Source organism: Schistocerca serialis, chromosome 1 (assembly GCF_023864345.2).
Source record: "Schistocerca serialis cubense isolate TAMUIC-IGC-003099 chromosome 1, iqSchSeri2.2, whole genome shotgun sequence".
In the NCBI taxonomy this organism is placed as follows: domain Eukaryota; kingdom Metazoa; phylum Arthropoda; class Insecta; order Orthoptera; family Acrididae; genus Schistocerca; species Schistocerca serialis.
This window is the reverse complement of record NC_064638.1, coordinates 906,173,703-906,187,253: the sequence shown is the minus strand read 5'-3', so window position 1 is coordinate 906,187,253 and position 13,551 is coordinate 906,173,703. Positions and strand designations below refer to the sequence as shown.

The 13,551-nt window shown below is 37.2% G+C and overlaps 1 protein-coding gene across 3 annotated transcripts in view; it reads right to left on the bottom strand.

The window, feature by feature from the left end:
• Nucleotides 1-1,162: 1,162 nt before the first annotated feature.
• The window catches only part of LOC126411880 (mitochondrial Rho GTPase), a 181,961-nt gene continuing 169,572 nt past the window's right edge, over nt 1,163-13,551 (bottom strand). For all 3 annotated transcript variants that reach the window (XM_050081399.1, XM_050081400.1, XM_050081401.1), the window contains one exon: nt 1,163-8,653. In XM_050081399.1, coding sequence (XP_049937356.1) covers nt 8,527-8,653 — 127 coding nt within the window. In that variant the 3' untranslated portion in view covers nt 1,163-8,526. The remainder of the gene's footprint in view (nt 8,654-13,551) is intronic.

Genomic DNA, 13,551 nt, shown 5'->3' with positions numbered 1-13,551 from the left:
TGAAACAGACTGTGGCCTTTTTTTCTTACTAGTAAAAACATGCATGACACTCAAGAATACATTTCAAAAGATCAAGACTGTAACAATTACAGTGGAAATCATATAAAAGAAAGACATTTAAATGCATAGAACACCACAAAAAACTTAAAAAAACAATGACTTACTTAAATCACACAACACATTAATGAAGAAGACAAAATTACATAAACAAGTAAACAATATCCTGTATTTATAGGTTTTAGGAAGTACAAATAAACAGCACAACAAATTAGAAAGTATACAAAGTAATAAATATGACAGCAGCATCGCAGTCAACAACAATACTGATAACACCATGATCATTTTGATGAATGGCAGAAGGTAAGTAGAACTCTTACACTGACAGGCCACAAACTGCATGACAATACAGTGAGAAGCAGTTTTTCTCACAATATTACAAATCTAACTGTTAATAAGGTCCATCATTGCAGTGAGAAAAATACTTACAATGTTCCTACAGGCTAATTAGACATATGTTACTAATTTTTAAGCAACAAATTATTACTTTCAAGGCTGGCACTGTTCTCGTAGGCTGAAAGTCATTTTCACTTATGCTCTGCCATTTTCTCTGGTTCCTTCCTTGTCTAACTTTAAAAGGAATGAAATGCATTCGCTTACATTTGCCACTGTTCAAAATGTCTGTCTTTGATGCAAGTGTGTTCAGATAGTATTCTTAATTTCACAGCCCTGCCTGCATACATTTAACTGATTGTCATTATCACAAATACTACCGTAGGACATGAATTTTCTAGTAATATTGAATGTGTCAATAGCTCTATTCCTTAGTGTGACAATTAATCAGGATATGAATTTACACTGGATTAAATAAAAGTAAAAACAGAAGAATGCTTCTCTGGAGGCCTTTTCAAATTTCCCAAACAAATTTTTCTGGGCTCTGTGTGAATGTTTAACAGCAGCAAGTTCAGTGAAAAATAGTCATGTGTACATAAATATTACATGAATTGGCATTCTGGGACAGCAACTGCAAACAAAAATGAGAAAACCCCAAAATTCACTTGCAGATATCTGATGAACAGACACATGTAAAAGATCAGAAAATCACACTAGCTTTCACGTTTGTTTCTAGTCTAAGTATTCCCCCCCCCCCCCCCCCCCCCCCCTCTCTCTCTCTCTCTCTCTCACACACACACACACACACACACAGTGTACTACTTCTTAGACAAGCAGAAACACTGAATTTTCAAAAGCTAATTCGAGTTTCTGATTTGGTTGCATGTGCCTACGTAAAATCCACTGATCATCTGTACATGAGTGTTTGGCTTTCCTTAACTACGATTGTTGTAAACAGTACGTAAAATAGGATTTCAGCAGTAATAGCACCTTGAAATATCAAGGGGTGCATATTAATAAGCCATGATTCAGTGTAATCTACAAGTAGTAAAAGTAAAGCTGTAATAAACTCCAAGGTTGTTCTGAATGCTACGGTGTTTTATTAGGCATAGTCCTATTTGCCTGTCACAGCTTTCTTTCAAACTGGTTAACCTATCCGGTATAAGTGTCCTACAACTATCATAAAATCTGTACCACAGCATGATTTTTTTCACATAAACAAATCACTGTCTCAGAAGTCAAGTTATGTTAAAAAAGTTCTAGAAAGAACTGAGGGTTGAAAAACGGATCTCGTTTTGTACGATGACAAATACCAGGTCAGCCAACACAAACAGTAAATAACTAATACAATAGTTATTGATGTTAACAATAATTATACATTGTTAACAAATCATGTACAACCAGCTCTTGGTCTGTTGCAAGCAACCCAATACAAAAGCAAAACAAAGAGGCTTATAATGTTACATTCAGATATATATTTCTCAGTAAATACTTGTACTTGTCTACTTTGCACCCAGTCTGCATTACAGTTTCCAGGCCAAATGTGTAACAAACTCAAAGAAGTCAAGTAAATTAGATTGAGTGAAATCTCCATGGAGCTGTTTTAACCCAAGGCGATCATAATGTAAGTAGTGTTAAACATAGTTTAACTAGTGCTTACATATGATGAACCTGTGATATCTGGTAGTGCTTGGCAATGGAAATACTTTTCAGCATGAAAGAAATTAAGAACAGAATATTCTATAAGTGATGGCAAGGCATAGTGTGGCTTTTGTGTTCTGCCTGCCAAACAAAATTCCTAATTTTTTTGACTGCAGGAGGCAATGTGATAGCATATCCCACAATTACTATATAAAAAATACTTGACACAACAGTGAATAAACAGTTACATTAGTCATTCACATGATACAGTTACAAAGACAAACAAAATTACGCACCCCAAAGGACTTATCTGAATTGGATGAAAATCAGTGGGACTGATGTACATGTACAGACAAACGAAGGATTGTAATTCAGAAAAATTGGACAACTTATTTAAGAGAAAGAGGGTCACAAACTCAGGAAGTCATTAGCGCATTGATCAACCTCTAGCCCTTATGCAAGCATTTGTTTGCCTTGGCACTGATTTATAAGGAGTTATATAGGTTCAATGGTCTTGTTGGTGGGCCCTTCCCATGATACTCCAAACGTTCTCAACTGGGGAGATATTCAGAAACCTTGCTAGCCAAGGTAGGGTTCGGCAAGCACAAAGACAAGCAGTAGAAACTCTCGCCGTGCATGAGCAGGCATTACTTTGCTGAAATTTAAGCTCAGGGTGGCTTGTCGTGAAGGGCAACAAAACACGATGTAGAAAATCAACAACGTACCACAGTGCTGTACGGATGCTGCAGATAACAGCCAAAGGGATCCTGCTACGAAATGAAATAGCCCCCCCACACCATCACTCCTGACTGTTGCACTGTATGGCTGGTATTCCACTGCTGTGCAGGGTGTCTCCAGACATGTCTTCAGCCTGGAATCTCCTTGACTGGAATAAAATTGTCTTCAGTGATGAGTTGCACTTTGAACTGAGCCCCGATAACCAGCAAAGGCATGCCTGGAGACACCCTGGACAGTGGTGGAACAACAACCCAACTGTTGTCCGCCATACAGCCCAACAACCTGGGGTGGTATTTCTTTTCATGTCAAGACTCCTTTAGTCTGTCATCTGCAGAAACCTTACAGCACAGCAGTATGTTGACAACATTCTATGCCCCTATGGTTGCCCTTCATTGCAAGTCATCCTGGGCTCACATTCCAGCAAGATAATGCCTGCCCATCCGTGGCAAGGGTCTCTACAATTTATCTTCGTGCTCATCAAAACCTACCCAGATCAGCAAGGTTGCTGACACTCTACCCAACTGAAAACATTTGGAGCATTATGGGTATGGCCTCTAACCATTTTGGGATTCTGATGACTGAATGTGCCAATTGGGCAGAATGTGGCACAATATCCTTCAGGAGGACATCCAACAACTGTATCAATCAATACCAAGCTGAATAACTCCTTGCATAAGGGCAAGAGATGGACCACTGCATCGCTGACTTGCTCAATTTGTGAAGCTTTTTCTCCTGAACAAATCACCCAATTTTTCTGATATAGTGATCATTCGTTTGCCTGTAAATATGTATACCATCTACTGATTTTTGTCCCATTTGGATAATTCCTCCACCTTGTCTCTCTCTTTTTGCATTAGAGTGTATTTATTCCACCATCCAAACATACAACAGGAATACAATGATTAATCACTTTCAGTGAGAATTAAAGTGCAGAATTATATAACTACCCAACAATGTCATCATTTAGAGTTACCCAACAATATTATTAGATGCTTTGAATTATCTGTTCTTTTCAACACCACCTTCGACATCTACATTCCACAAGTTTATGCATAACCTGTAAAATTTGCATATTTTAATTGAGAGGGAAGCACTATATGTTTTCCCCTATGACTGTAACAAATAATAAGTACTGTGTCAAAAGGAAAATTTAATTCAGAAAAATATGATGATTACAGAGACATATTGGCCAGCCAAGCTATCTCTTTATATGAGGGCTTTTCAGAAAGTAGGGAATGTTTCCATCTAACATGCTAGGCACACGCCGATTGCGTAAATTTTGGTATGTGCGTGCTCGGCAGCTCAGTCAGCATCCATCTGTGACAATGGACACATCTCTGCACGTCTGGTTCTTTTTATGTTCGAATTTGAAAAGTACGCTGCAATTGAAAATCCCACCAGTTGTGAGGTGCTGTCTGTGATATGGTTTTTGTTGGCAAAAAACCTAAAACCTATAGAAATTCATCGTGAACTGTGTGAAGTGTATGGAAACAATGTAATGAACAAAAGTTCCATCTGGAAACGGTGCTTTCAGTTTAATAATGGCCAAACCAACGTTCATGATGAAGAGAAGAGTGGACACCTGAGCATTGTGACTGATGAACTTGTCGTTAAAGTTGATGAAATGATTAGTGAAAACCCTCGCTTCACAATAATGGAGCTTTCCCTTTCTTTTCCACAAGTTTCACGGACTTTGTTGTCTGAAATTGTTACTAAAAGCTAGGCTACCACAAATTTTATGCATGATGGGTGCCCAAAATGCTAACAGAGCACCATAAAGAACAGCGAATGGGGGCAACGTTATGATTTCTGGAGGCCTACCACATACGTGGTGATTCATTACAGGACTTAATCGTAACCGGTGATGAGACTTGGGTGAAACACGTCAACTGCGAGACAAAATTACAGTCCATGGAGTGGGGGCACCCAAGGCCCCCTAAAAACCAAGAAAATGTTTGCAAACCTTGTTGGCAAGGAAGCTGACGGCGACAGTGTTTTGGGATAGGCTTCTTATTGATTTTCTCGAATGTAGAGCAACCATAAATTTTGCTCGGTACTGTCAAACTTTGCACAGCCTTAGAAGAGCAGTTCAGAACAAATGCTGAGGAACATCCAAAATCTTGTTTTTGCACGACAATGCCCGACCTCACATGGCAAACCACACTAAAGAACTCCTTAATTCATTCAAATGGGAAATTTTCTCTCAACTGCCCTACAGCCCCAATCTTGCACCAACCAATTTTCATTTATTTCCCAAGATGAAGAACTGGCTTGCAACGCAGCACTCCGATGACGACGTGGAACTCCAGGCGGGCGTGACTCAATGGCTGCTCAGGCAGCAAAATTTTACGAAGAACGTCTTTGAAAACTTGTCCACCACTATGATAAGTGCCTCAATGTGTTCGATGACTGTGGAAAAGTAGTACGTCAGTTGCTCTTTCAGATGTATATAATAAAATGTATTTCTTGTACTTAGCTTTTTTTTAAATGTCAAAACATTCCCTACTTTCTGAATAGCCCTTGTAATAACCAAACTAACAGTTTGTCACAACTAACTGTTTTACAAGAGCATTGTTGTGTCATTAAAACAGGTAATAACACATTGTGGAGCAGATGCCATGTCAAATGCTACAAAAACAAGGAAGGGGAAGGTTGGAGTCACACACCAGGCAAGCCGATGCCAGCGATATTGAAACTTAGCCACTACTTCAAATGTGGAAGTCCCTCTTTCTATCGAAATTGAAATTAAGAAGGCAGAAGGTCCTGCACAAAGTTTACTCCTCCATAACCACATCAACTGTTACTGACAAGTACACAGAAAAAAGAAACATGTTGAAAAGACAAAGGAAAGGAAAGGAGAAGGACTAGGGGAAGGGAAGAGAGAAAAACAGTTTGTGTGTTAATCCCATTCACATGACCAAAAAGTCAATAAGACTACAAATACAATAGTGATTATGAGTTATTTCCTTGTTGACTGGTTTCTCAGTGATCTGATGCTCGTGATATGAGCACTCTGTCAAGTACATGAGAATGTCCCCCCAAACACAAAACAATAATGTCATTATGCATAAAACTTGGCAGTTCTAAGATATGTATCTAAAAAACACCTTTGTTGTCCGATATGTTGCTTATTCTAACCGTTTATCCCCATCTCAAAATGCCATTCATCCCTGATAAGAACAGAAAGTAATATTTTATCCTCAATGAATTCAGCAATGTAATGATTAATGTCACCAAGTCATTGTCATTTCTGTTTCCTAAATGCCCGCTTCTCACTGATTACACCATAACAACACACATGGGTTTGTAAGCAATTTTATTCTCTGCTTTCACTGCACTGCTACACAAGTAACTTTTATAATTTTTTTCTTCCCAAACTGTAGCAACTAATCACCTCACCATAGAGAAATGGTTTTTGAAGAATATGGAGACATACATGGATTCACTACATGGATACCATACATGACAGATTTTTACCATTACTTACGCACATCCCTTTGTTATTATCTATGCTTTCCTATAAACAAAAATCTTAGAACCAATGTTCATGCAGTCTTCACCATAACTGCGCAGTACATTAACTTTTACATTGCAAACATACTATAAATGTCAGTTGTGTTAACAGACACTTATCTACACGTGTAAACTGACCCTTGAAATAACGATCCCTAGCTGACAGATAAACATCTGTCGTTGCACAGGTTCGTAAATCACTAGATTATCTTGCCAGTATTGTTAACAATAACACTTAGAATTGATATTTGTTATAATACTCCACACTGGATGAACATATTTCTTCACTAGCACCATTGTAACTAAAATGCATAATTAACCTGAAAGAGCTGCAGTATCTTTTATGCTGCTAGACAAGAAAGAATTGAAAGTCAGTCAGTCTCTGCCTCTTGCCACAAGTTCATATTTTCTTAACCACTATATATAAAATAATTTACCCATAAAAATTTAACAACAAATTATGAACATAATTTTATAGACTGAAACTACTAGATATATGCAAATAATTTAAATAATAAATTATAAATAAATATAACCTACACAACATTCTCATTAAGTGACTAGTATGGGAAAAACAGTATTACTTTTGTTGTTACATTCAATACTACACCAAACACAAATTAACTACATATTAAGTACAACTGCTGTAGATGTGCCTGTCCCTCATAAATACCAGAAAACTGTGACTTGAGCATAATAATTAAAATATGAGTCCTCTGAGCATTAATTGCGTACTATACTATCATCAGCAAGGGTAAAGTTTTACTGGGTTAATTTAGCACCTATTGTTTTACACATCTCCGATGCATATATACATATCATACATTGAGAAATAAAATGTTTAAAGGAGGATTTGAGTGTATGCTTAAGTTTCAATTCCAAGCAAGGTAGACTTATACTCCTTTTTAGAGCTCAAGGTACAGTGTGTAATGCAGTGGTATATGCATACAATTATGAAATACAGAAAAAATTAAACTATTTCAGTGTCTGGTTTGATTTAAAACCTATCTTACAAAACTGTAAGACTACACATGAATGCAAACACAAGTAATAGTGGCTAGTGAACTTTTCACTCGTGTTACATTTATCATTTAGTTACCTATACTGAATGTACACAGTATGTCAAGATCATGTGCTTCAGAGGGGTCATCTGTCCTATTGTGTGAAGAATGAAAATCTCTAGAATTTTGTCGTTTTATCACATATACAAAAAAGTATAGCACTCATATTGCCATCAGCATATTAAATAAACAAACAAAGCCTCAAATAAGAAAAGTTATACTCAGAAAAACAACTGCTGTGGTGTAACTAGCAAAAGAACTACACAGAAAAAATTGTCTTTCACATTTTGATAAATGGGCTCTCTTCTCTGAAAGACAGAAACGAGATAACATCAAATACTGTTATTGGATAGAAAGGCCACGGAATAAAGAAAGGACAGTAAAAAGTGAACCAGCATCCAATGTAACTAAGGCAGGGACAAAGTTTTCCTCTCTGCTGCTAATTATTACTCATCATCCACATATTATTCTATATACCACAACAGATTCTATGATACCAGTCTCAGGTTACATTATTTCTGAGGTCCGTATCTACTTTCAAGTGTTTTTGTTAGTTGTACCACAACTGTTGTAATTTCAGTGAGTATTTTACTCATACACTTTGACTCCAAGTTCTGTAGCTAGATTCTTCATTTATAATACTCATTTACGGACACTGCAGCATCCACTTATAACTGAAAATGACTTACCTTTTTAGCAAAAAACAACACAATATGCCTTGAAAACAGTATTCAGTCACTTAAAGTGAATGAGCACTTACTTGTTTGATAGCTACTTTCTAAAAGTCCAAAAAACCTTATTCACAATGATGATGAATTGACATATTTGTCATACACACATGCCATAAATTATTTACTCATGAAAATGTTAATGATTTTAATAAAATACACACAGCATGTTAATAATATTGATGACTTCTGATATTTGTATTAAATATGTACAAAAACTAAAAATCAATTGCAGCAGCCAGATAATCTTTACACCAAATTTACAGGTGCAATAATTATGAGCTTTGTACTCTTGAAAGGTAGTTTTTTCTTCCCCTTTGCATATTTGGCCCAGCATATTTATAATATGAATGTACAAAAATATATGCACAGTATAAATTACTGTTAAATAATGATTATAGAAAATTTATTGCACAAAGAGAATTTTCTCCATTATTGTATCTGCAACTGGAAGACTATCTTCGTTCAGCTTTGAGAACTTTAACGACAAGCAGTCCCACAGCAGTAGCTGCAGCAATCCCAAGTCCTGCCTTCCACCAAACGGCTGAATCACCGTTGAATATATTCAAATGTTTCAAATGCCTGCAAGGTCATTAACAGGTGTTAGTGGTATGCTCCAGAAATAACAATTAATTACAGTTATTTTTGTTACAAGTATATTAAGTAGCATTCAGTGATCTTGAATATTTTGTAAAGTCATTGAGGGAATATATATTGCATTAACTCAGTTACTATAATTAATGTGTGATGAAGTTTCCACAATACAAGAAACATAATGCTATTTGAGGATCAATCTGCTTGGTTAATTTTCTGCTCCAATAATAATAAATAGTAATGCAAGTACCATTTGAAATTTACACAAAGATGGCAAAAAAATCAGATACTTTTAGGAGACTGAGTAGTAAAGTTATCTTATAAATAATTACAAATTGCTTATGTCGATTTTTGCTTGCAGTTATTTAAGAAAAACCGATTGTTAGCTCAAAGTGAAACGATTAATCTTGACATTCATGCTATGACAGAGTGCCATGTTAAAAATAAAGTTTGGCACCCAAAGAAACTTTTAGTTCACACAGTATTAAATAACAAAGCAGCTGATTTCCTACAGGCAATTCTGTTTGGAAATAAGAGATTGTAAGACAGGCAAAGACCAAGAGTATACAATGCGCTGAGTTAATGAAAATACCAAAATTCCAAGAATAAAAGCAGTAACTGTTCTGTGCTAACCATGTACATAAATTCATATTTGTGTGTGTGTGTGTGTGTGTGTGTGTGTGTGTGTGTGTGTGTGTGTGTGTGTGTAAGAACTGTTTAAGCAACAAAATTTGCTACATATTGGTCATTATTGTAATCAGTAGTATGTTTCAAAAAAGGGGGAGGGGCAATTAGATCTCAAAAAGTTGTCAATACAAATGAGAGTCGACTCTTCAGTGCATGTTATGAAAAGAGATGTGAAAACATTTTAACAATGTAGGAAAAGACAGACTGCTACTTACCATAAAGAAGACTCATTAAGTTGCAGACAGACGCAAATGAAACACACTTACATAAAGCTTCCGGCCACAGCCTTCACCAGCAAAAGACAAACACACACCATTCATACACATAACCAAGCACACATGACCGGTAACTTCAGCACCTCGAGCTGGAGTGTGTGTGTGTGTGTGTGTGTGTGTGTGTGTGTGTGTGGTGAGGGGGAGATGGGGAACGTGCGTGTCAACAATTTTGAACAACAGAATTTGCTACTTGCTGATCTTGTGCCTGTCTGCAAATTAACATGTGTTCTTTATAGTATGAAGCAATCTGTCTTGTTCTACATTGCTGATATTCCTATCTGGAGTTTCCATTGTTAGAAAACAGTTTAAGACATTCTTGCACAGCAGAACTGTTGGCTGGATTGTCTAGCAGTAACTAAAAGAAAGCAGGTAACTGATTATCTTTAGTAATCTACTTTTTTCCTTCTTATGAGGAACATGTTATCTTATAACTATTATTTCATGGGCAAGAAACAGTTTAAACGTTAGAATGACTGCAAATGTTTTTGAACACATTGAACGTATCTCCGAATCACAACACATTCAACAAATATTTTTTAAATGTAAATTCAATTGAGAAAACTATAAAATTAAAATGAAAAACAGAATGGCTCATCAGTACTTAACTTCACGAGGATTAGGTCTGAAGCAATACGTAGCCTATCCTGACTTTGGAAACTGTTAGTTACTTCCTTATCAAGCAACGAGGTATCAGCCAGAGAAGGTTACAAAGTAGGAGCAGATTACTCAGATTCCTGATTGAGAGATGGCTACTCCCCTCAGCAGCAACTTCCCTAAATAGCACAGGTGAGAAATAGCTTCTACCCTACCCTCTGTCTGTGCAGTCCCCTTGACCTAGCTTGTGGTAGCCTCATCCTTGGCAGTGTCCTTCCTCTCCGAACTCATGTCTCCTTCCCACTCCGTTGCTCTAACCCTTTAATCTTTTCATTTTCTACCTCATTCCTTACCTCCTCTCCTATAAAGAGATTGTAGCTCCCTCCTTCTTCCCTTACGTTCATAACAACCAGTTTTTGTGATTTTTACCCCGATTAATTAATGTGTTCCATAACTACCAGAGAAAGTCATATGTATTTCCCTCGGTTGCCCACAATAGTTCACTACCCACTCCATGACCCAGTTACCTCCTAAGCCTTTCTGTTCTTTCAAACCCTCCTCCCCTTAAATCCAGAGAAAAACAGCTAGATAGAAAAAGAAATAATTTAAAAAGCAAGTGAATGATTATCAGAGAAAGATAAAACTTACACAACAAACGTAAACTCACTCACAAGTCCAATGTCACACAGTTATAAGCATTTCCATTACAAAATTCAATCTGCATAGATTTCAAATCCACCTCCAGATACAATATGAGCTTCTCAGGAACCAACAACTAACATGATATGTTCTACATTTTGAATATCTAAGAGTTAGAACTTGACATAGTCTTTGGGTACATACTGCATAGAACCATTTTTTTAAGGTGCAAATTTCTCTTGGTGAACATGAAACTATTTACTACATGGTCAACATATAACACTGTTTCAGTTATCTATCATAATTTTCCTACAATCTTACAGAAAAAGCACCACCACATTTATTGCATCGGTCTCAACAAAAATGTTTTCTACGTTTTCTACAGGAAAGATAAATAATATTTTTCAAGATGGGACAAAAGGTAGATGTGTGACGTGGAATGATAGATGATAGCTGGCTGGAAGTATACTGGCACAGATTAAATGTTAATTATTCGTCTCCTATTAGTACTATTACTACTGCTGCCTGCTGCATATTTACAATTTTCATATAGGTTCAGTATTTTTTACTGACCAACGATAGTACTACACATTGTGTTTTGAGCAAAACATTCATCTTAATGCCATTACATTGGTTTGCCTTAATTGTAGAAGACTTAAATTGGAAAGGAAAGTTTCCAGCAGAAGAATGAACTATGGCAGGAAGAACAACAGAGCAAAATTTTCTCAGGTCACTCTTTTAGCTGGTAATATGATTAACGCGTTCTTTCTGGGAAAGGAAGGACCAGAATCTAACTGCAGAATAGATAAATAATGGAAGCAGAAAAACTGAAAGCTCACCATATAGTTGAGAGTTTGAGTGGTTGGCAGACACGTGAGCAAGTTTTTCTTTAAAGCCAATTAGCACAAATACACAATGTACCAGCAGAGGTGTATGCATATTCTGTTCTATACTAGGAATGGGCAAGAGTGGCGGCTGAGAGGAGTATGTCAGTTCTCCCACCAATTGTCTTCCCTCCGTTTCTAAGTGCCAATGAGAAGCCTTTGGCTTGGTCTGCGATTCGAAGCACATAATGTTGCCACAGAGCCATTTCCACCATGAGTGCATCCAGGTAGCATTGTAAGAAGCAATGGCTACCAAATGCATACCTACCACTGACAAGAGTTTGTGGGAAACGTTGCACTTCATGCTTGCAGTTGCTGGCACGACAAGTTGCCACTCACAATCCAACATTTGTTTTTGTGTGTGCTGAATGGAAGTGTACACTTGTGAAGAGGACATTGATTAGCATCAGGAAATATTGTGTTTGTGAGTTAAGATGACTGATAAGACAGTAAGAGTGAAGCAAGTTATACAAATTTCTTCATGACCTTAAATACAAAGGCAGAAGAGATCAAATCTTATTGGCACCAGTGATTGCAGCAGCACAGGCGTGTGGTATATCCCTACAAATCATATTGCGAACAATTACATAAGCATGGGCAATGGACACCTGTGGCCAGGAAATGAAGTTTCAGTTTCTGAGAAAATGTATTAGTGGAAGAAGAACTGTCACTGATTTACACGATTTCTAAACATACATTGTTCATTATGCTATATTAGAATTTTATGATCATAGCAAGTATTGCTATGATTGCTTGCACAGGTGCCCGCCACTCTAGTGAAATTCTGAAACTTTTGGGATTTAGGTAAAGAAAATTCAATGATGGAAGGCACATTCAGATGGAGAGATTCAATACTGAAGCGGATAGGGCTAATATTGTGAGACACACTGTGGGGCGGCGGATGTATAAGTTTGTAATAGTAAATCTACTGTAGACTGTAGAAACGTTTCCCGGCCGATGCACCATATGTGGGGCTGCGGATGTTTAGTTGGAATAATAATTAAATCTATTGCTGTATAAACGCTTGCGTGTTGAATCAGTTTCTAGCTTTTAGAATGTTGTTATTGCTGTCTTTTGCCGTTCTCAACACTGGCTCTCTATTTACTCCGTGACCCCCAGAAAGTGATTTAATAAAACTTGGAGCCAGTAAATAGATATCCTAGTGCCCACTTTACCTGAGAATGTTCTTATAACTGCAGCTTATAGCTCTGAGGAATTAGGAGATTGTCCGGGATTTCTAATCAAAAACGGTTTTCCAAAATAGTTGAGTATATTCTGAAATTCACTAATAAAAACCACAAGTATCCCTACAACCTAACTAACAGAACAGTTCAGAGTCTAATGCGCTGATGCAACTATAAATGTCCGAATCAAATGTTAAAAAGAATGCTCGCCATAATTTGATGACAGTATTTCATCAAACGCCACGCTAAATAATTGGTAGAATGTCTGTCCCGCGACGGCACGTGAAAATACGACAATACGCAAACTGAAGCTAGATAATGAAAATCATTCCAAAATTAACACTTCACATAAAATGTTTTCATGGTTCCGCGTATCTCTAGTAACTTAATACGGCACCCGAGGCTGTTTGTAGCAGATACACTGATGCGACGCGACTACCGACACAGATGGCGTGTCATTCAGTGTCTGGAGAGAACTGGGGCCTTGCTTCCTCGCGCAGTGTTCTTATATATAAAGCCGCGGTGCGGACGGCTGAGGGATCGCCTGATCAAATCCGCTCTCCCGACTAGCCGCTGGGCTAGTAACGCACCACTTCAAGATACATAATAATTTATAGCTTCTT